The 24,744-nt window shown below is 43.6% G+C and overlaps 1 protein-coding gene across 4 annotated transcripts in view; it reads left to right on the forward strand.

Annotated features, from left to right (window-relative positions):
- LOC142184539 (muscleblind-like protein 3) overlaps positions 1-24,744 on the forward strand; it is a 101,500-nt gene that overhangs the window by 70,119 nt on the left and 6,637 nt on the right. For all 4 annotated transcript variants that reach the window (XM_075259453.1, XM_075259456.1, XM_075259454.1 and 1 more), the window contains exons 3-7: positions 257-421; positions 5,225-5,425; positions 8,561-8,797; positions 21,679-21,829; positions 23,173-23,267. In XM_075259453.1, coding sequence (XP_075115554.1) covers positions 257-421; positions 5,225-5,425; positions 8,561-8,797; positions 21,679-21,829; positions 23,173-23,267 — 849 coding nt within the window. The remainder of the gene's footprint in view (positions 1-256; positions 422-5,224; positions 5,426-8,560; positions 8,798-21,678; positions 21,830-23,172; positions 23,268-24,744) is intronic.

Here is a 24,744-nt window from a genome sequence, read left to right on the forward strand (position 1 = left end):
GTCCATTTGGGGGGTCCCCATGCTTACCGATGCAATGTGAACAAAGCAAATTCAGTTATAAGAGCTCTGTTAACAGAAGCCTATTTCTATATGTTCAGCGCACGCGCGGTACCGTCAAGGCGCAATCGCTGGATATACAGGAAAAATTCATATTTGTCACCATGTTCCACTTTGTATTAACCTACATTATTTAGCTTCTTTTTTATATTCTTACTGTTTTCATTACTACAAGTAACCTGTCTGTGTCGCTCCTTAGGGTCGGTGTACGAGAGAAAATTGTAAATATCTGCATCCTCCTCCGCACTTAAAAACCCAGCTAGAAATTAATGGACGGAATAACCTGATCCAGCAGAAGACGGCGGCCGCAATGCTCGCACAGCAGATGCAGTTCATGCTCCCCGGCACCCAGCTACAGCCAATCGTAAGTGAACCGTCCCTGCACCATCTTGTCATTAAGTCATATATTAGGACATGGGGGGGGGGGGTTTCTTAGGAAATTTGCAAAGTTGCAGTCGGGATATTAAAATAAAATTTCATCTGTTATAAATTATAGTCATTGCAAAATGCAAAAAACTATCTCTGGGTGAAAGTGATTTAGTGCATTTATTAACTGGAACCAATTTAAAGGAGTTTTCCAGGATTATGATACTGAAGAATAGACTGTCAGTAATCAGTCAGTAAACTCTGACACCCAGGAACCCCATCGATCAGCTGTTGGAAGAGCTTGTATATACTTAATATAAAAACATCAATCTAAATCCTTGACTTGCCCTATGTCTACCCTAGTCAGACACCAACATTGACATTGTCCAAAGAAATCCGAAGCCCTGTATACAACCTCTAGCTCTTGTTGTCTGTGTAGCTATAGGGCTTTATATCACATTGCAGTATACTGACCGCAGAGGTGTATGTGTGTATCTTCATAACCCAATATTTGTGCTACGTCTTAAGACTTGCACAATGTGTCAGGCTGTTTTTAGATCACCCGCTATCTTAGACAATGACAAAAGACCACGAGTTTTACAAGTATTCTCCCATCTGTTTAATATGGAAATAGGGCAGACCTACTGGGTGTTTGTGGTTTCTAGTCGGTGTTCAGATATGTTCTGCGCACCCTTTGTCTTCCCTACTTGTGTGCAAAGTGATCGCGGATCTGGATATTCTGCAGCTGTAAGAGATTCTAAGAACCTGCAACTTGTAACAAAGAAAAAAAAAATTAAAGTCTAAGCATCTCATTCATCTTCCCTTGTTCTACAGAAGAGAAGCAGTGCTCTGTATACACCTCTTTGCAAAAGTCTTAGGCAGGTGTGGGGAAAAGTTGATGCAGCGTGAGAATATTAAAATATAGAAGTGTTACTGGAATAAGAAAATGCAACGTGAATGAAGGAAAGGGGAATGCAAATGAATCAATATGTGGTGTAAACACCATTTGGAGGAGGAGTCCTGTAAGTGATGATCCGGCCCCCGCAGAGCCCTGATCTAAACATCATCCAGTCTGTCTGGGATTACATGAAGAGACAGATGGATTGGAGCATGTCTACATCCACAGATATGTGCTTAGTTCTCCAAGATGGCGGTGGGAACAATTTACCTGCTGTGTGTCTTCAAAAACTGTCTGCAAGTACCGAGAAGAACTGATGGAGGTCAAAGGGCAAAGGTCACACCAAATACTGATGATATAGATTTTCCTTTTCTCCGTTCAGTTCATTTTGTTAATTGGCAAAAATAAAGTATTAACACTTCTATTTCTGAGAGCATTTTGCAGAATTTTGTCCCTCAGCTGCTTAAGACTTTTGCACAGTACTACAGTATATGCCAAACAACCCCAAAACAAGGGTTCAACAAAGCCTTACTTGCCCTGAGGTGTCTGCCAAATACTCCTTTGGCCAATGGCTACTCTTTCTGTTTTTCCCATAAACTTACCCTTGGTTCACATCTGCGTTTGGTAATCCGTTCGGGGAGTCTGCATGGGGACCCCCCCCCCCCCCCCAAAATGGACTGCCAAGTGCATTTGCAAGCGCTGTGCAGTGAAAGCACACGGACCCAATAGACTATAATGGGGTCCGTGTGCTTGCCGCAAGACTCCGAACGGATTACCGATGCAGATGTGAAAGAGGCCTTACACGCTTGGTTTAGAGAAAGGATTGTAAGCTACTACTAGTAACTTATCTTCCCTAAGAACCAAAGGATCCTCCTTTCACCCCAGTGTTATCTGTCCAGGGATAATGGGCGCACCCCTATACATATAACGTTGTCAATCAGTCCACTGAAATTAGGACATCATAAGGTCTCATCTGTGCAACCAGAATCTAAATGCATCAGTAATGTTTGATAGATGGGGGGCTTACACTCCGGACCCCTGTCACGCACCGGACCCCTGTCGATAATCATGTGACCTCCTCAGAATTTATCCAGGCATTGTGGCTTACATAAATATATATGGTTATTCCACTTGGCTTTGTGGCCCCTACATTGTGTCCTAGTCCTAGAAAACCTCTTTAGAAACCATTGCAGAGGATCGATGTTCTTGGAAATATTACGCTCCATAGAGAGTCCTCCCCACTACTTTCCCAATACGTTCCCGCCATGGCTTGAACCTCACAAATGTGCAATAAACTATCACGTATTGCCATTCTGAGAGGAAAGCACTATAGAAGAAGTCCTACGGGTGTTATCTCGGGAAATCCAGGGACTTGCATTTCCTGTAAATAGGACGGTGCAGGGCAATCAAAGGCGGTGGCTAACAATACCCGAGCTACGTTACATGCGGGACTTCACAATGACAGGGGGAATCTGTCATTGTGGAATTCATTACTTGTCCAGAAGGGAAATCTAAATCTAGGACACGGGGTGGTATCTGTTTTTAACCAGACCCATTTGTATGTCTAACACCTAATCTGTAGACTGGCGAGGTGAACACGGCCACAAAGTACTGCTTAATAAATAGGAGTTAATGGGGAATGTTTTGTCTGCCAGCGCCGTACGTCCCATGAATAATCATGCCCACGGATCCCACTTAACCTCACACCCCCGCCGGTAAGCTGTCTATTATTTTTAAAGACTTGCACTCAGGCGCTGGGCGAGGCCTCGCGGAAAACATGAGCAATCGCACATAATGTCAGTAAGTGATAAGTTACATGGACGGAGCCGCCGTGATTACCAGATGCTGAATTCATTTAACACCAGGCGGAAAAGCTGCACTTTGCATTGATGAGGTTCATATCCCTTAAGTAATGTGCATCTATGATGATCATTTAACGCTACATAGTCATTCCAAGGGGTAGACCCGACTTACTGGGGGGAGGGCAACTTTTATCTAATGAAAGCAAATGAACGTGCATATTATGCATCTTAAGTCAGAGTAGTGCCATCTACAGTACTGGAGGCGCTATAGGACGTTCCCGTCTTGAGGCGCCTTGAAATTATGTGCAATGATGTGCAAAACTAACAAAATAACAGGAATAGGGAATGCACTTTAACATATTGCAAAGTCACCAAAACATGGCTTTAAATATTGATGTCATCCGATCAGATTGGTGAGGGTTCGACACCCAGCACCCCCACCGATCAGCTGTTCTCAGGATGTTCTGTGTTGTGGGCATTTGCAGAACGTCCATTTACATGAATGCTGTAGTGACTCTGTTCAGTCATTGCACAGAGCACAGAACTGTCTGACTTATTCTGTGTATAGCAGCTGCTGATCGGTGAGGGTGCCAGGTGTGTGACCCTCTTTGATCTGATCTTGATGACCTATGTTTAGGATAGTTCATCAATTTTAGCCAGTACAACCCCTTTAATGGCCTAGTCTTCGTAAGGAAGTGTTTCTGTAACATCCCATCCAAGATGTCCACCGTAGAGGAAGCCCATGTGGCTATGCAGAGAGGAACTGGTCTTCCTTTCTTCTTCACTACTGGGCGGAAAGAGCATATGTAGGACCGAATTTTTACCAAGTAAATGGAATGGGGAATATCATCCCAAGAGTCTTGGAAAGGGAATGGAACGTATTTGCCATGGGGTCTGCTCTCTTCTAGGCACACAATGGTATTGTACAATATTGTTACCTATGTTTAGTATAGTGGCGGAACATTTCTAACATATAATTGTATCCAGAATGCCTGTATAGGTTAGTGGGCTAAAAATCTTGCTTGGGATTTGTCCAAAGTCTATCAGAGTCCTAAGGGAGTGTAAGAGCGTTGGCGGATAGGAGAGGCGAAGCATGAGACGTGAAATATTATCAAATTGGCCCCAACAATGTATAAAGATGCAATTTAAATTGGGATTATCCATTTGGTTAACATTACGTTGACTCCTCGGGGGCGGGACTAATGGAATTTTAGTCTCTCCGTTATGATATGAATGAATTCTCGATCCTTCTCAGAGATAAATGATTTCTTGATTTTTTTTTTTTCTAGCTTTTTACTGCAAGGTTGCAATAAATCATACATTGTATTCAATATGTGTAAACCAGACACGGGGGAGCATGCACTTATATGACCCTGTTCCATAGCCGCTACACAAGCTGTTAAAGTCCCATTTAGGACTATCTTCAGGGGTATGACGGTCTTCTACTTGTGATACCTTTTAATGGTTAATCTGTCGATACTTGTAGGATTCTACTTTTGCATTCTGAAGTTTGTCTGACTCCTATTCTGAAACGTATGAATAAAAGATGAGCGTAGCGAGCGTGTATAATTTGGATCCCAGTTACCACGATCAGCTGATACACCGCTTACGGTTGTTTTTCTCATTTGCAGAGATGACTTGGGGTTATTTAGACATACTCATGTGATCGTCGTATGATCGGGAAGGATTTCTGTGGGATTTTCTAGACCTAGATGATACATACTGTGTATTACATAGTCTCAGTTTATCTCCTAAGAATAGCAGCAGTTCTTATTATTTTTGGATACATTATTACATCGATTTTCTCATTCCTCGTTATATCAGATCTTAATGCAGCCGGGCATAGACTATTGTCCTGGTTTGTCAGTCTTATAATGCAAGACTTGACCTAAGATCACTTGCCCAACATTAAGTTTAGGGGATGATTTAAGTTCCAAGAATGTCATTATCTAAATATGGCTGCAATACCATATACAGCCAGTACTCCAGAGTGGTGCTGTGGAGTTTTGTATTTCTAATCTTGGACGTGATGGTGAATGATTGTTCAATCCCTACTCGGTCAATGACTATTTCCTAATCTACCTTTCTTTCTCCTTTGCAGACCACATTCCCTGTGACTCCATCACTTGCAACAAGCCCATCCATGGCTTTTAGTCCCTACTTGAGTCATGTCTCTCCAGGCATGGGTCTTGTTCCTGCAGAGCTTCTACCAAATACACCTGTCCTGGTTTCTGGAAATCCAGCGGTTACAGTACCTGGTGGCTCTGCTGGTCAGAAACTGGTGCGCACCGACAAACTGGAGGTACGTGGCTGACTATAGTTTGCAGAGAGTAGGTTTGGGTAAGGTATTTGTACATGAGGTTAAACTGATTCCTGAGCGGTCATATAGAAGACTTACAAGTCACAGGTCGGGGGGGGGGGGGGGTCTTTTTTCTTTTAAGAATTGCAATAAGTTGAGATCCTTCGTTTGGGGATCGTAACCAAATTCTACCATGACATTGCCCTTTTGGAAACAGATTGCTCAGGAATGGTGGGGGCTAGAGAAGTATTTTCAACTGCATTAGTGGAACAGAGACTTTTCGGTGATGGAAAGAGTCGGCACTGGTGGAGTCCTCTACAATATTGATGACCTGTCCTTAGGAAAGGTCATCCATATCAGATGATTTGGGGACACCCATAATCCCCACTTATTAGCTGATTGAAGAGTTTGCAGATCTTGGTGGCCACTTCACTGCTACCAAGCACAGTGCCATACTTTGCATAGTGGTTGTACTTAGTATTGCAGCTCACCACCATTCATTTGAGTGGGCTGAGATCAAGTTGAGTTTGGGGGACCCAGGTCTCAGAAATGACCAATCTAATGTTGATAGTCTACTCCAGGGGTAGGGAACCTTCGGCTCTCCAGCTGCTGTGAAACTACAACTCCCAGCATGCTCCATTCACTTCCATGGGACTTCCAAGAACAGCAGAGCCAGTATGCATGCTGGGAGTTGTAGTTTTGCAACAGCTGGAGAGCCAAGGTTCCTTACCCCTGGTCTACTCTAAGGATTGGTGCAAAAACATTGCAGCAATCCTAAAGACCCAAGATGACAACTCCTGGTAAGAGTTACAGTAAATCTGCGGCATGTATTCTTCTTATTATATTGTAATTTAATGGCAGGGGAAGGCAGCCATTATTATTGGAGGTCTAATGTAATAATGATAGATAATGACCGGCTTGTAGGAAATGATGGGGTGCAGCGTGATATATAATAGAGTTATGGACATGACCAGTGTCCTGTCAGGCCCCGATGGTCTGCTATGTGTCAGAGGTCGCTAATACATGTAAAAAAAAAAAAATTAAAAGTCTGGTTTCTAGAACTTTCTGATACCAGTGGAATCCACAGTCAGAGACTGGTATGTACAAGGTGAACCATACCGTTAGAGGGGGCATCCACTATGGATATAAGAAGGGTCCATAACACATTGTCTTGATGATGGGACCCCCAGCAATTAGCTTTTATTGTGACTTGTCAGCAGCGCCCCAACAGGGGACATTAGGAACTACACAATGTCCATCTCTTTGCATCCTTTAACAGGAGCCGCTCCATTGGTTCTAGTGCAGTTTTTTTGTAGCTCCCACCACTTCCGAGCAATCATTTCTAATAGTTCAGGTGGGCAGTCCTGGGCTGGACTGGGACAGGGACCTACTGTCAGATGGGTGGACAGGGACCACTTGGGACATGCACCTACTGTCAGATGGGTGGACAGGGACCACCTGGGACAGGGACCTACTGTCAGATGGGTGGACAGGGACCACATGAGACAAGGACCTACTGTCAGATGGGTGGACAGGGACCACTTGGGACATGCACCTACTGTCAGATGGATGGACAGGGACCACTTGGGACATGCACCTACTGTCAGATGGGTGGACAGGGACCACCTGGGACAAGGACATACTGTCAGATGGGTGGACAGGGACCACATGGGACAAGGACCTACTGTCAGATGGGTGGACAGGGACCACTTGGGACATGCACCTACTGTCAGATGGGTGGACAGGGACCACTTGGGACATGCACCTACTGTCAGATGGGTGGAAAGGGACCACTTGGGACATGCACCTACTGTCAGATGGGTGGACAGGGACCACTTGGGACATGCACCTACTGTCAGATGGGTGGACAGGGACCACCTGGGACAAGGACCTACTGTCAGATGGGTGGACAGGGACCACATGGGACAAGGACCTACTGTCAGATGGGTGGACAGGGACCACCTGGGACAGGGACCTACTGTCAGATTGGTGGACAGGGACCACCTGGGACAGGGACCTACTGTCAGATGGGTGGACAGGGACCACTTGGGACATGCACCTACTGTCAGATGGGTGGACAGGGACCACTTGGGACATGCACCTACTGTCAGATGGGTGGACAGGGACCACCTGGGACAAGGACATACTGTCAGATGGGTGGACAGGGACCACATGGGACAAGGACCTACTGTCAGATGGGTGGACAGGGACCACTTGGGACATGCACCTACTGTCAGATGGGTGGACAGGGACCACTTGGGACATGCACCTACTGTCAGATGGGTGGAAAGGGACCACTTGGGACATGCACCTACTGTCAGATGGGTGGACAGGGACCACTTGGGACATGCACCTACTGTCAGATGGGTGGACAGGGACCACCTGGGACAAGGACCTACTGTCAGATGGGTGGACAGGGACCACATGGGACAAGGACCTACTGTCAGATGGGTGGACAGGGACCACCTGGGACAGGGACCTACTGTCAGATTGGTGGACAGGGACCACCTGGGACAGGGACCTACTGTCAGATGAGTGGACAGAGACCACCTGGGACAGGGATCTACTGTCAGATGGGTGGACAGGGACCACCTGGGACAAGGACCTACTGTCAGATGGGTGGACAGGGACCACATGGGACAAGGACCTACTGTCAGATGGGTGGACAGGGACCACCTGGGACAAGGACCTACTGTCAGATGGGTGGACAGGGACCACCTGGGACAGGGACCTACTGTCAGATGGGTGGACAGGGACCACCTGGGACAGGGACCTACTGTCAGATGGGTGGACAGAGACCACCTGGGACAGGGACCTACTGTCAGATGGGTGGACAGGGACCACCCATCTGACAGTAGAGGCCATAATTGGTCAAGAACAATGGGGGCTAGAGATATTATTCCAACTGTGCCAGAATTGGTGGAGCAGCGACTATTAGAGAGGTGGTGGAAGGTCGTCTTGTGTAAAGGATATATGACAGTAGGTCCTCTAAACTGCTAGGGAGAACGTATACCACCCCATTCAATTTAACACAGGGGTCACCTACACCAAATACTTTGTTACTTTGTCCCAATCGCCAGCACTAGATGACACGGTCTGGTCTATCTCATAACACAAGTGTAAATCCTATTTCCTTAGGTTTGCAGAGAATTCCAGCGTGGGAACTGCACCCGTGGTGAGAATGACTGCCGCTATGCGCATCCGATAGATATTGCCATGATTGACACCAATGAGAACACTGTAACTGTTTGCATGGATTACATCAAAGGCCGATGCTCTAGGGAGAAATGCAAGTACTTTCACCCCCCTGCACACCTGCAAGCCAAAATAAAGGCAGCTCAGCACCAGGTGAACCAAACAGCCGCAGCTGCTATGGTAAGGGCATACCCTGTGTCCCGCGCTCTCCGGAGTCTCGGCGCCATGGGGCTAGTTAACATATTTAACCCTTGCAGGATGCACTTCTTATATACTTTTACATCTGTGTCTTCTCACAGCATTTCTAATGTCCGATCCGCATGCGATACATCCACCATTCATTATTATTCTGCATTCTTATATTGTTGTTATTTTTCAGTAGTGACCGCCATTATACTGGGATTACCCAACTTTCCAAGAAGCCAGATCCATCCTCTGCCCTTATACTGACAACTAGGCAGATCTGAGATCTAGAGGTTAGGGAAGGTTGGTTACATAAAGATGGAACAAGCAAATAGTAGAGTAAGGTTTTTCAGTTGTGTTACTAACCCCCGTGGTCTTTACAGATATTGATGGCTTCTGATTCCGCCATGAGCCGCGACGCTGCAAAGCCACGTTTATCTGCAAGTGAAAGCGGTGGAATCTGCCAGAAATCAAAGGCCGGGCCTTGACCCCCAAAATAAAGACGGATTCTGGCGCTCAGAATAGGGTAGATATTGTGATAAGGAATTTAATCGAATAAACACGTGACGTTTCGGTTCCTTGAACTTTCATCCAGACGTTAGGATTGCCGGATCCCAGAGAAGAGCGGAAAAGCGGAGATCCGCGGAGGAAAGACACTTCCACTGCGCTCTTTTCTATGGGATTAGACAATCCTATCAACGTCAAATGTATGCATTGTATTGGCCTTCGATAAAATCCTTAATCACAATATTTACCTCCATTCTGAGCGCCAAAATCCATCTTCATTTGAAGGAGTGAGTTCCTTTTTGGGCACCTTGTCTTACGTACAGAGTACCCCCTTAGTACCCCTGTAGTCACATCAGGTCCACCTCCTGGTCTCCAACAATGACAACAGGGTTCCTCAGTGGTTACAGCAGGGTCTACACCCCAGCCCCAGTAGTCATAGCAGGGTCACCCTCCCCTCCTCAGGGGTCATTCCAAAGTTTACCACCTCCCCAAGCATATGAACCGTGACCTCTGCGTTACACTGATAAATATCATACCTTTTGCACTTTTGTACATTTGGCGAAAAACTTTGAACTATAAAGTATTATGCAAATGCCACAGTTGGTGCACTGGAGGCGGGCCTTCAGCAGTGCACCAACTGCTCAAGTAGGATCAAGTTGGAAATGGTTGGGGTCTGAGGGTCAAGCACCAACTTCTTCATTTGTATCGGTTTTTCTCCAAAAATGACATTAGGTAACAGAGGTGTGCAGTGTATCCCTGTAATGTCCTCTGTAATGTGGTGGTGACAACTGGATGTGCCTGGGGAGGGGGATGGACGTCCTTTACATATTATTCAACAATATGGCCCAAAGATGACGTCCACCCAACACCACGATTGAGGAGGATCCCTGTTCCAAATCATATTCCAGAGTCATGTTTGTAGTCAGATTTCTCACCAGTGATGGGAAGACACCACTAATAGTATATTACATTAGCATTACAATACATAGGTTCACATATTTGCATATATGAATAATGAACTAATAAATTAATTAACCACACGCTTTAGCTGTTTTTCTACCGTGCACCATCTTTCAGTCTGTAATGGAGCCAGAAATGTGGTTGGTGGAGAATGCGGTCACCATGTCTATGCCGAGGGACATGTCCATAATGCTAAACTTCACAAATGTTGGAAAATGCGTACCTGCATGTACATATATGCATAATCTCCATGGCAACCCGAATGAAAGTGTTGGATACACCGCAGGCTGCATTGATGTACAATAGAAATAACAGTTAAAGTACAAGATTCCTTCTCTCTGTATGACGAAAGGAGAAAAATCGACTTACATTTTTGATATTTTTGCAATATTTTGCAATCTATTTTTTGCAATATTTGTTGGTCACATCTATGATGGGGTCCGGCTACCCAGTACTGAACATATATTTGCCAGAATGTAGATGTTACAAATAATACAATAACATTAATTTTACTTTGAGGTTCTTGAATTTACTAGAAATTTGGAGAAAATCCTCATTAATGGCGTCTTAGGTCTATAAGATGCTGATATTATGTGACGCACCGATTGTCCTGTCTATTCCATCGTCCATATGAAATGTCATCTCTGCACTTTACAATAGTATAAATTGCTTTTGGTGCAGACCTTGTTTTATCCATAGTTGTAAATATTAAGTCCCTGACCGCTGATCTTGAGGAGCCACCGCTGAACCTGGAGCAGGTTATACTATATACCTATACGTGTCCGTATTTGTGGCTCAGTCAGTTCACTTAGATATACGGGCTCGGGAAACTCACAGATGACACCTGGATACCAATCTGTGTGACATCTCTGCCGCTGATACTGAGGGTCCTGCGCTTGTAGCCTAACGGAGCAGTTTAAGGCTATGTTCACGTTACCGTTATTAATGTCCATTGCTGTTATCTGTCATAGGATGAAAGCAATGGACATTAGCTGCGGCAGAGTAATGGGCGCACACTCAGCCCCCTCTATCATAATGGACACACTCAGCCCCCTCTATTATAATGGACACACTCAGCCCCCTCTATCATAATGGACACACTCAGCCCCCTCTATTATAATGGACACACTCAGCCCCCTCTATTATAATGGACACACTCAGCCCCCTCTATTATAATGGACACACTCAGCCCCCTCTATCATAATGGACACACTCAGCCCCCTCTATTATAATGGACACACTCAGCCCCCTCTATTATAATGGACACACTCAGCCCCCTCTATTATAATGGACACACTCAGCCCCCTCTATCATAATGGACACACTCAGCCCCCTCTATTATAATGGACACACTCAGCCCCCTCTATTATAATGGACACACTCAGCCCCCTCTATTATAATGGACACACTCAGCCCCCTCTATTATAATGGACACACTCAGCCCCCTCTATTATAATGGACACACTCAGCCCCCTCTATCATAATGGACACACTCAGCCCCCTCTATCATAATGGACACACTCAGCCCCCTCTATCATAATGGACACACTCAGCCCCCTCTATCATAATGGACACACTCAGCCCCCTCTATTATAATGGACACACTCAGCCCCCTCTATTATAATGGACACACTCAGCCCCCTCTATTATAATGGACACACTCAGCCCCCTCTATCATAATGTCGATCACTTTCTCCATCATGTTTGATTACTTTTGTAACAGAATTCTGCAAGAAACTTTTCTTCCATCACAAAAATAAGAGACATGACGGAAGAAAGTTTTTGTCGTACCTTTTTACATTGGGTGTCTGCATTCACCTCAGTGGAGGGGGCTCCGTCTGCATCGGTCATACGCTGTCCATTGCTCTTATCCTGTAACGGATTAACAACGGTAGTGTGAACCCATCCTTATTGATTAGCTTTATGGATGCAAAAAAATGATACTAAAAATGGATGGAAACTGATCACCAACCATTCCAGATCCTCATCCAATCCGGTCTGTTATATACTGTACGGCATGTAATACTCCAGATCCTCATCCAATCCGGTCTGTTATATACTGTACGGCATGTAATACTCCAGATCCTCATCCAATACGGTCTGTTACATACTGTATGGTGACTGGTACTCCAGATCCTCATCCAATCCGGTCTGTTACATACTGTACGGTGACTGGTACTCCAGATCCTCATCCAATCCGGTCTGTTACATACTGTATGGTGACTGGTACTCCAGATCCTCATCCAATCCGGTCTGTTACATACTGTATGGTGACTGGTACTCCAGATGCTCATCCAATCTGGTCTGTTATATACTGTACGGCATGTAATACTCCAGATCCTCATCCAATCCGGTCTGTTACATACTGTATGGTGACTGGTACTCCAGATGCTCATCCAATCTGGTCTGTTATATACTGTACAGCATGTAATACTCCAGATCCTCATCCAATCCGGTCTGTTACATACTGTATGGTGACTGGTACTCCAGATCCTCATCCAATCCGGTCTGTTACATACTGTATGGTGACTGGTACTCCAGATGCTCATCCAATCTGGTCTGTTGTATACTGTACGGCATGTAATACTCCAGATCCTCATCCAATCCGGTCTGTTACATACTGTATGGTGACTGGTACTCCAGATGCTCATCCAATCTGGTCTGTTATATACTGTACAGCATGTAATACTCCAGATCCTCATCCAATCCGGTCTGTTATGTACTGTATGGCATGTAATACTCCAGATCCTCATCCAATCCGGTCTGTTATATACTGTACGGCATGTAATACTCCAGATCCTCATCCAATCCGGTCTGTTATATACTGTATGGCATGTAATACTCCAGATCCTCATCCAATCCGGTCTGTTACATACTGTACAGCATGTAATACTCCAGATCCTCATCCAATCCGGTCTGTTATGTACTGTATGGCATGTAATACTCCAGATCCTCATCCAATCCGATCTGTTATGTACTGTACGGCATGTAATACTCCAGATCCTCATCCAATCCGGTCTGTTATATACTGTATGGCATGTAATACTCCAGATCCTCATCCAATCCGGTCTGTTATATACTGTATGGCATGTAATACTCCAGATCCTCATCCAATCCGGTCTGTTATGTACTGTATGGCATGTAATACTCCAGATCCTCATCCAATCCGGTCTGTTATATACTGTACGGCATGTAATACTCCAGATCCTCATCCAATCCGGTCTGTTATATACTGTATGGCATGTAATACTCCAGATCCTCATCCAATCCGGTCTGTTACATACTGTACAGCATGTAATACTCCAGATCCTCATCCAATCCGGTCTGTTATGTACTGTATGGCATGTAATACTCCAGATCCTCATCCAATCCGATCTGTTATGTACTGTACGGCATGTAATACTCCAGATCCTCATCCAATCCGGTCTGTTATATACTGTATGGCATGTAATACTCCAGATCCTCATCCAATCCGGTCTGTTACATACTATACGGTGACTGGTACTCCAGATCCTCATCCAATCCGGTCTGTTACATACTATACGGTGACTGGTACTCCAGATCCTCATCCAATCCGGTCTGTTACATACTATACAGTGACTGGTACTCCAGATCCTCATCCAATCCGGTCTGTTACATACTGTACGGTGACTGGTACTCCATATCCTCATCCAATCCGGTCTGTTACATACTATACGGTGACTGGTACTCCAGATCCTCATCCAATCAGGTCTGTTACATACTATACAGTGACTGGTACTCCAGATCCTCATCCAATCCGGTCTGTTATATACTATACGGTGACTGGTACTCCAGATCCTCATCCAATCCGGTCTGTTACATACTGTACGGTGACTGGTACTCCATATCCTCATCCAATCCGGTCTGTTACATACTATACAGTGACTGGTACTCCAGATCCTCATCCAATCCATGCAATGTGGTGCTTGGTATAGATGACAATACACTGGCCATGGAAGATGAAGCCCTACTAGTCGACTCTGGCCTTCAAGATCAACACTCAGGGACTGAATCTGCAGAGAAAAATATGTTTAGTACTGAGTTGCTTTTTGGGAATCTCAGCATTGGACAACCCCTTTAAGGTGTACATTCACCTATACCTGTATATACAAAAAAATCTACATAAAAAGATGAAAGTCTGCAAATAGATTACCTTACTTCTCTTATACTGATCCTGCCTAGACTGGAGCTGCATTAGCAATTCTGCAATATCCAGTTCCTTGTTGAGTCCAGGTCTGCACAGGGCTGTATAGACACCATGCACTGTACAGGGATCTCTTGTAAGCGGTGAGGAATGTGTCTGACAACAAGCTTCTCGTCTGTTGTCAATGGCAAGCAGCAGAAGTGTTACTACAGTATAATGCAAGGGCAGGACATAAATCACTAAGCCACGTGTGGACCAGGATGGTGACCGACACAATCCTTATAGACTGTGACTCAGGATCAGTGCAAGATAAGTAAGCGATTTAAAGATGGACGTGTCCCTCACGGAGGTTCTGTCTTCTTTGAAGCCTCTAAGACGTACATTTAATATTTTGATTTGTTGCTTTTCATAAATCAATCTTAAAGCCTGTTGTATTTGATTCTGTGCATTAACAATAGTTGTCATCACATGCATGTGTAGTTATAATACAATATATAATGCATTCTTTTTGTTTTTTTTCTTCTTTTCACCTGTCCACAATGTCACTCTTCCTATGACTCGCCTCTGCTTGCTGTTTTTGTTGTTGTGCTTGACCCCCTTTGGCCATTGCCATCATGTGCTCCCTGCCTGCTAATAAGACTCAGCCAGCTGTCACATCACTGAAGCGACCCCTCAAGGCCACCCTTGACCTGGTACTTGGACCTATGACCTTCTTGCTTTGCATGTTATCCATTTTCAAGTGCATGAATTCCTGTTACTGACATGTTTTTGTTGTCTACATGAATATATACATTTAACAATGTCTCCTGGTTTGCAGCTTATGTCTGTCATCATCCATAAAGCCATTGTAATGTAACGTCAGGATTTTACATACACACGTGGAAGCCAAATGTTTCCTATCACTTTTATGCACATGTACAATATTCTGCAGATTGCATGTAGATTATATGTCCATAAGTTATCTATATCATCTAAGAAAATCAGCAGCACTCAAAAGGTGAAAGGTGACAGGGAAAGGTGGATCTTTGCTCCTTATGTGAGAACCTTTCTCCTTTTGTGGACTGAAATATTGTGTATGGAATAAAGATCCACATTACTCCTTTACTTTTGGAGTGTTGCCCATTTTCTTTGATTCTTCTACAAGGAAACAGCTGCCTGGACCCGGGTCTATCTATCTCCTATCTATCTATCTATCTATCTATCTATCTATCTATCTCCTATCTATCTATCTATCTATCTATCTATCTATCTATCTATCTATCTCCTATCTATCTATCTATCTATCTATCTATCTCCTATCTATCTATCTATCTATCTATCTATCTCCTATCTATCTATCTATCTATCTATCTATCTATCTATCTATCTTCTATCTATCTATCTATCTCCTATCTATCTATCTATCTATCTATCTATCTATCTCCTATCTATCTATCTATCTATCTATCTATCTATCTATCTCCTATCTATCTATCTATCTATCTATCTCCTATCTATCTATCTATCTATCTATCTATCTATCTATCTCCTATCTATCTATCTATCTATCTATCTATCTATCTATCTATCTATCATCTATCTATCTATCTATCTATCTATCTCCTATCTATCTATCTCCTATCTATCTATCTATCTATCTATCTATCTATCTATCTATCTATCTCCTATCTATCTATCTATCTCCTATCTATCTATCTATCTATCTATCTCCTATCTATCTATCTATCTATCTATCTATCTATCTCCTATCTATCTATCTATCTATCTCCTATCTATCTCCTATCTATCTATCTATCTATCTATCTATCTATCTATCTCCTATCTATCTATCTATCTATCTATCTCCTATCTATCTATCTATCTATCTATCTATCTATCTATCTATCTCCTATCTATCTATCTATCTATCTATCTATCTATCTATCTCCTATCTATCTATCTATCTATCTATCTCCTATCTATCTATCTATCTATCTATCTATCTCCTATCTATCTATCTATCTATCTATCTATCTATCTATCTATCTATCTATCTATCTCTCTATCTATGTAATGTCCGGGGTCCTGCAGCAGATGCTAGCGCAGTAGTTACACCCCTGTATGTCCTGGTATGGTATATACAGCAGGACGTATACTGGATACCATACAGTGGCATTGGTGAGCCATAGGCTCCTGATGTAACACTATACTGTACAATCCCATTGTATGATATAACAGGCTACTTTGCTATTTCAGATCTTTTTTGGCCTCCATTTGACTATTGTCATTGTAGACACATTTAGCATCTACACAGAAATCATTAGAAATATATCTGTATTTTATCCATTTTCTCTACATGTCTAAGGCTCGGTTCACGTTTGCACCCAGCTTTTCGTTATTCGGGTCTACCAGGGGTCCCAAATGAGGAAAATTTCAGATTTTAAAACAGCAGTTACCATTGGACCCCATAGACTATACAAGAACTAGATAACGCTGTGATACTCTATCCATGTGATATTCATCTTCCATCTATTTTATATGTATCTACCTACAAATCTATATCTTGCATCTATTTCATATCTGTGGTCTGTATCTATCACACAGCATTTGACTGCAAACCAGACTTTCCACCTTCTGCAGCAATGCCCCAAGGTTTACATTGTGTAATATGTTGGTACTTTACTTTTCCTCACTCCATATGATGTCTCTGTGTATTAGAGATTTTCTTGCTTCCCATCTATTGGTCCTGCACCAAGTGATCTGCCTCTATTTGCTGCTGCCGCTGCGTCTCCCTTTTGCTGCAACTTCTGCCCATGATATAGTGCCTTGATATCTGGGCGAATATAATGCTCTTGAGTCCTGACATGTCGTCTATCAAAACCACCACACTCATCTGTGTTTACTTTTGGAAGGGACGTAAAATGCAGCGATATGAAAACTTAGTGCATGTCCAATATATTAGTAAATCTGATAAACATCTGTTTGTGGGCCACAGGACAACATGCTATACGTGGGATTGGAGTCTGGTTATTATCTGAGGAAGACCCAGCATGTCTGGGCATTATTGCAAAAACATCATTGTAATACTTCAGTTCTCCTGTGGGGGCGCTACAGGAAAACTGAACGCTTACTGCCAGATTATGCAGCAGAACACCCAGTAATTGCTATCAAGAATCCATTCTAGCTAAAGCGTATGTAGAAAGCGGACAACTCCTTCTAGGGTACCTGGGATATGTAGACAATTCTGGATCTAGGTCCTTGGAATCAACCAAAAAAGGACAAACTAAATATTCATTGAGACTGAGGAGACCTATTCTCACTAATCCACTTAGTAATGACCTACATACTATTTCAGAGGAACAAGTCGGCTATTGTAAGGAGCATCAAATAGGAATATATTAGTATGATGCGTGTAACAAAGAGCAGGACTCTGGTGCAGTAATCAATTATCGTGCCCAGTGAGTATGTATTATGCAGGCTTAGCCATAGAGGATAGAAAACATCACAGATATAGCAAATGCATAGGAATCACTCACCCCCGATACAAGACTAGTGTGCAAAGCCATCCGGCCAGCAAGGGATGACGGGTGACTACCAAGATAGCAGACAGGAATGGAAGTCAGAAATGTGTCTAGACGATAACATACAGTTGCAAGAAAATAAAGTAAACCCTTTGGAATTATCTCGATTGTTACATTGATTTCTTTTATAGATTGATACAATCTAAGGCGGGGTTCACACCAGTGCTTGAACTCCGTGCGGGGTTTCCATCCCTGAACCCGTTTAAAGGGATTCTACCATTAAAATCAAATTTTTAATCGTTGACACATCGGAATAGCCTTAAGAAAGGTGATTCTTCTCCTCCCGTCAGATGTCTTCTCGGCGCCACCGTTCGATAGAAATGCCAGTTTTCGTCGGTATGCTAATGAGTTCTCTCGCAGCACTGGGGGCAGGCCCCAGTGCTCAAACAGCGCCGGGGGCATCCCCAATGCTGCCAGAGAACTCTCCAGCGCCGCCTCCATCTTCTTCAGGAATAGGGTCTTCACACGTCTTCTTCCAGCGTTGGCGATCATACTTTTATGCCTCACGCGCATGCCCACAGGCCACTAGAAAATGGCCACTTACACAGCTTAAAGGGACACAAAGTTTGGTTACTGACGAATAATTTCTGATTCTCAGGAAATGACATCACATCCATTGGTCACAAGGTTACACTGCGGTTCAGTCTCATTCATTTTAATGGAACCGAGCTGTTGCACTGCCATGTGACCCAAGGACATGACACGAATTTTCTGAGAAGTAGAAAGCAGTCAAGTCTTTTAGTCCTGAACCCCTTTAAAGGGATCCTATCATTAAAACTCTTTTTTTTTTCTCCCTAACACATAGGAATAGCCTTAAGAAAAGCTATTCTTCTCCTACCTTTAGATGTCTTCTCCGGGTTGCCGTTCGGTATAAATCCGGGTTTTCATCGGTATGCAAATGAGTTCTCCCGCAGCACTGGGGGCGGTCCCCAGCACTCAAACAGCACTGAGGGTGTCCCCAATGCTGCGAGAGAACTCTCCAGCACCGCCTTCATCTTCGTCTGAAATGGCCGCTCTTCGCGTCTTCTTCCAGCACTGGCTCCAAATTCTAGGCCTCATGCAGCCGACTGCGCGTGCCTGCCGGCCACAAGAAAATGGCCGCTTACAATACTGTCTAAGCAGCCATTTTCTTGTGGCTGGTGGGCATGCGCAGTCGGCTTAGCCCTAGACCTGTGTCCTAGATGTTTGAAGCCAGTGCTGGAAGAAGACACAAAGAGAGCCCATTCCTGGAGAAAATGGAGGCGTCGCTGGAGAGTTCTCTCACAGCATTGGGGCCGCCCCCAGTGCTGCGAGATAATTCATTTGCATACCGACGAAAACTAGGATTTCTACCGAGCGGCGGCGCAGAGAAGACATCTAAAAGAAGAATAGCCTTTCTTAAGGCTAATCCTACGTGTTAGGGACAAAAAATTGAGTTTTAATGATAGGATCCCTTTAACCTTATTCTGATACTGAAACATTTATAGTTGAGTACAAATCTTAATTTGCATTCTGCACGGCTAGCTGCAATGGGATGCCGGTACTCGTCGTGGTATTCCGTTCCAGATTAGGCCTAATCGGGAGGGAGTCTCTACTCTATGAGACCCGGCAGCCATCTTGGTGACTCCACAGACAATGAGGAGCTAAAATAAGCCTTTATTTCTTCCTATTACTAAATATTCATCTTATTCCATTTCCTCTGTAGCTTTGCTGAATAATGTGCAGTATAAAAGCACCGAAATAACCTCCCTTTAATATTTGGCATTGGCTTCCAGCTCTTCTTCAAGGTCAGATTCGTGTTTAGTGACAACATCCAATTCCTCCTACACCCGTTATTATTTCGTGTTTCCATTAAACTTGTTTACATAGGAAAGTACAGAAGAGCCGGGCGATAGATTGTCAAAGGCCGGATGACGCAAGATGCCAGCACAGCTTCATACGTGTCCACGATCAAGGACAGCCATTGAAGCGCCGCAGCACCTTGACTTTAGCAAATGTATTTTTTCACGTTCCTCGACAATCTACCCAATTTACCGTCACTTACAGAAGCCAACATAGAATTTTTTTATATTTCACTCATTTACATTTCTAAATTTATCTCCAAAAATAAACTCATTTCCGTACATGATGATAATCCCGATTTCCTGACATGGATAGACCTAAGATAAGGATAAGGCAGGATAAGAGCAATGGACGTTAATGGTAGGAGAGGGGTGACACAGATGGCGCCCTGGCTGTAGCTATAAGATTATTAGAGAGAGTTGCTACAAACTGTTCTGCAAATGGCACCTTGTATTTTCTTTGTCCTCCACTCACTAGGGCAGGGTGACAGGTGACAGCCACCACCGGTTCTCCTCTTGCCTCCAACACCTTGTTGGCCAACCGCTATCTAAAGTGAATGGCTAAATATAGGATAGGATGAGCTAGGATAGGATACAATAACATAGGATAAGATGAGATAGGATAGGATGAGAGAGGATAAGATGAGATAGGATAGGATGAGATAGGACAGGGTAGGATGAGATAGGATAGGATGAGAGAGGATAAGATAAGATGAGATATGATAGGATGAGATAGGATACGATAGGATGAGATAGGATAGAATAACCTAAGATAAGATGACATGTGATAGGATAGGATGGGATAGGGTAGGATGAGAGAGGATATGATAAGATAGGATACGATAGGATGAGATAGGATACGATAGGATAGGATACGATAGGATGAGATAGGATAAGATAGGATAGGATGAGATAGGATAGGATAGGATGAGATAGGACAGGATGAGATAGGATAGGATGAGAGAGGATAGGATAACATAAGATAAGATGACACATGATAGGATGGGATGGGATAGGATGAGAGAGGATAGGATACAATAGGATGAGATGGGATAGGATGAGATAGGATAGGATAACATAAGATAAGATGACATAGGATAGGATGACATAGGATATGATAAGATAGGATGAGATAGGATACGATAGGATGAGATAGGATAGGATACAATAAGATAGGATAGGATACAATAAGATAGGATACGATAGGATACGATAGGATAGGATGAGATAGGATAGGATACAATAAGATAGGATACGATAGGATAAGATAGGATATGATAGGATGAGATAGGATAGGATGAGAGAGGATAGGATACGATAGGATGAGATAGGATAGGATAAGATAGGATACAATAGGATAGGATAGGATGAGATAGGATAGGATGAGTTATGATAGGATAAGATAGGATAGGATACGATAAGATATCCTATAGATATCATATATGGTAGTGCATGGAATTGTGGGACCGCAGATGCACAATCCCTACTGCTAACATGAATGATCATCTGTAACCAGTGTCGTACTCCAGACTGCTACGTATAGGAGCTCCGGGAGCAAATCTATAGGGAACATCCTTACAATGCAATATCCTGTTGTCCACAAACACTTGTTCCAGACACCCTTCCTAATCCGTAATCAGCTTTGTGAGACTCCTTATGTTTCCTGATGAGGGTCCTGGTTTTACTTCAGGCACTTTGTGATTCTTATTTTAATTCCTTGGTGATGTTCCTTACGTAATGATATTTCCTGTCCTTGACCAATGATCCATTTGCAGGTGATTCTATATATACTGAACTGTATACCGTGCATGTAAGATGTGCCGATTTCTCGTCTTTTTTTGCAAATAATCCCTTCCTAATTCACAGGCGCTGCAGCCTGGAGCACTTCAACCTTTACCAAAGAGGCCAGCACTTGAAAAAAGCAATGGGGCCACCACGGTGTTTAACCCCAGTGTTTTCCACTACCAACAGGCTCTAGCAAATATGCAGTTACAGCAACCTGCATTCATCCCGACAGGTAAGATTCATTGCAAGTACAATATCTCTGTGCAAGCATTGGTTGGCTTGTGGCCGTGCAAGGTTTGTACATCTCTCAACTGGAAAAAATCTGGTCATGGAGTCCTGGGAGTTGATGGTGATAGTAACATATTTGCCCAAAGTCTATCATGCCACCATGTTATATAATGACGTCCAGTGTCTGACGGGGCCACCAGGGTACTAAAGCATCTTCCAGTCCTCTAACACATCAATGGTATTAAGGTCTGGAGTTGGTCCAGGAGTTGTTGGATTCCCAGAATCATTTTATCTGGTCCAAGGAACCTCAGTCCGACCCTGATGATGTCTTTTTAACCTTTTGCATTGCATTTTACTGGTTTATGGCTCACTATTCTATATTGTCCCATTAGATATTAGTCATTGTAATATTTTCAGTATTACTCTGAATCTCAAATGTATTTTCAAGGATAGAAAAAAAGGGTTTTTATTTAAATGATGTATCCTTGTATATTACGTAGTGATTAGACGCTTAATACCCGTATATGCAGAACGGGCTGAGCTGCAGTACCAGGCTATGTGGCTATGCCTGGATACACAATGAAGAGACTATATCACTCCTGAAGGAGTTCTCATATACTGATGGCCTATCTTAAGGAGAGGTCACCTATTTAGGTTAAGGTTATAGGTATGTCATTAGTAGCTGAAATCTTCTGATTGGTTTTACCCCATACAGCTGGGCTGGTTTTTCAAGCCTTGTATTGCTGTCGCCCCTAATGTCCCGGGCCCTGTGAGCGCTGCCTCTGCTGCTATGGCGGTAGTTACGCCACTGGTCACTGTATAAAGTGTAAAGGAACATCTCTCCCTCATAGGCCTCCAGGTTAACAAAAAATACGGTGTGGTAAACACTTTCTTTTTGCATAGGGGACCCATCAGACGAGAGAATATTCCCAACATAGCCAAAAAGTAGCTGTGACTAGAGCCCAATGCAGGTAGTGCCCATATACTGCTAGGAGGTAGCGACGACTCCTCCATGTTGATACAATGTTGCACATCAGAGTAGCCTTGTTAAAGGTAACATTGCCACATATCATATATGTGCTTATACTTGTATTGTGTTTGAAATGTTTTCGTTTCCTTAATTATAATTAGCTTTTTCCCTTTTTCTCTTTTTTTGTTTTCTTTCTTTTCTTTTTTGATAACGCTGTCTTGCTTTGCACTGTGATTGCATGCCGCGCCCGGTGTAACCTTCATGGTGATGTCACATGGCTTGCTGCTGTGATACCTACCACGCTCCTCCAAATCCACCATGTGTTGCATTAACCCTCCACCCTCCTGTATGTCGCTTCCATGGTTCCCTCCTGAAAGTACCCATGATGCACGGTGCTACGCCCACCACTGTGTCTGCAGCAACAACACCTGCCACCAGCGTGCCCTTCGCTGCAACAGCTACAGCCAATCAGGTTTGGCCCTTTAAATAGCTTTATTTCACATGTAGTCGAATCCTGCCATTATGTACAGTAGACTATTATATGCACCTTGTGGATAGGTGGCAAGACGCAATGTGTGATCTCCAGCATTGTCTAGCTATATACGGACATATTATGGACTGACTATGTATATTGCTACTTTTATTACAAAGGGTTAATGTTTTTGTAACTTGTCCGGAGGTGTATATAGATAGATAGATATATTTGATGCTTATGACAGTTCTTTCTGCTGAGTGCAATAGGGGCTATGGTATGCTATGACAATCGTCTTACATCAGACGCAGTGACCATGTCATGTTATCTGTAGAGTCCTCCTACTAGTCTAGTCTATGACACATGATTAAACCCTATATAATACTATAAGATAGTCGTATAGCATAAACAATAACTAACCTAGGACAACATGCCCTGCTTCTGCCATTCAGCGGAACATCATGATGTAATTCATGCCAGGCTTGCATGTTCCCAGTAGGCGTCTATTTGCTGAGATCGTAATCCTACAAGAACTGGTTCACACCTAAGCGAACAAAAACGCATGACATGTTCTCCAAAATGGTTATTAAATGTTGATGCAGTATTATATGTAAGGTCTAAAGCCAGCAATAGGCCTTGTTCATACAGTGCAATCTTGGCGCAATTTTATTTTTCTGAATATTAAACAAAAGGAAAGTATAAAGGCGTTACACAGGGTTAATTGTATTGCAGCGCAGTCATTGCATTGCAAAAACATCTATATAATATACAACATACAAGAGATTCCCCAACAACCCAATGAGAAGAGCAGCCGGAGGTCGGGAATGTTTGTATTGAACCTCCTTCCACTCTTGGTCTCATGATCGACTCTCTAAAAAAAACCAGTCAGTGCCATACGTGTGGATTGTATTGGGTATTACAGCTTACCCTTGGTTCACATCTGCGTTCGGTAATCCATTCGGGGGAGTCTGCATGGGGACCCCACCCCCAGAACAGACTAACGAACGCATTGGCAAGTGGTGTGCAGTGAAAGCACATGGACCCCATAGACTATAATGGGGTCCGTGTGCTTCCAGCAACATCTCTGCACGGAACACGTGGACGTGAAAGTAGGTTGTGATCACATGATCCCTGTGGAGATCTCGGGGCAAGCACACGGACCCATTATAGTCTATGGGGTCCATGTGCTTCCACTGTACACCACTTGCCAATGTGTTCGGTAGTCCGTTCCGGGTCCCCATGCGGACTCCCCCGAACGGATCACCGACGCACATGTGAACGAGGCCTGAGCTGTAATGCCAGACACAACCCTTGAGCAGGTGTGGTGCTGTTTCTTGGAGAAAGCAGACATGTTTTTCTTATTGCTCCCTTCAGTAAGTGTGAACTTGTATTCAGCCCTGGCAATTTATTTCCATGAAAATCCCTGGTGTTGCCATAAGCCCAGACTACGTCACCATATCAAACAAAGGAGGAAATA

Source organism: Leptodactylus fuscus, chromosome 11 (genome assembly GCF_031893055.1).
Source record: "Leptodactylus fuscus isolate aLepFus1 chromosome 11, aLepFus1.hap2, whole genome shotgun sequence".
Classification (NCBI taxonomy): domain Eukaryota; kingdom Metazoa; phylum Chordata; class Amphibia; order Anura; family Leptodactylidae; genus Leptodactylus; species Leptodactylus fuscus.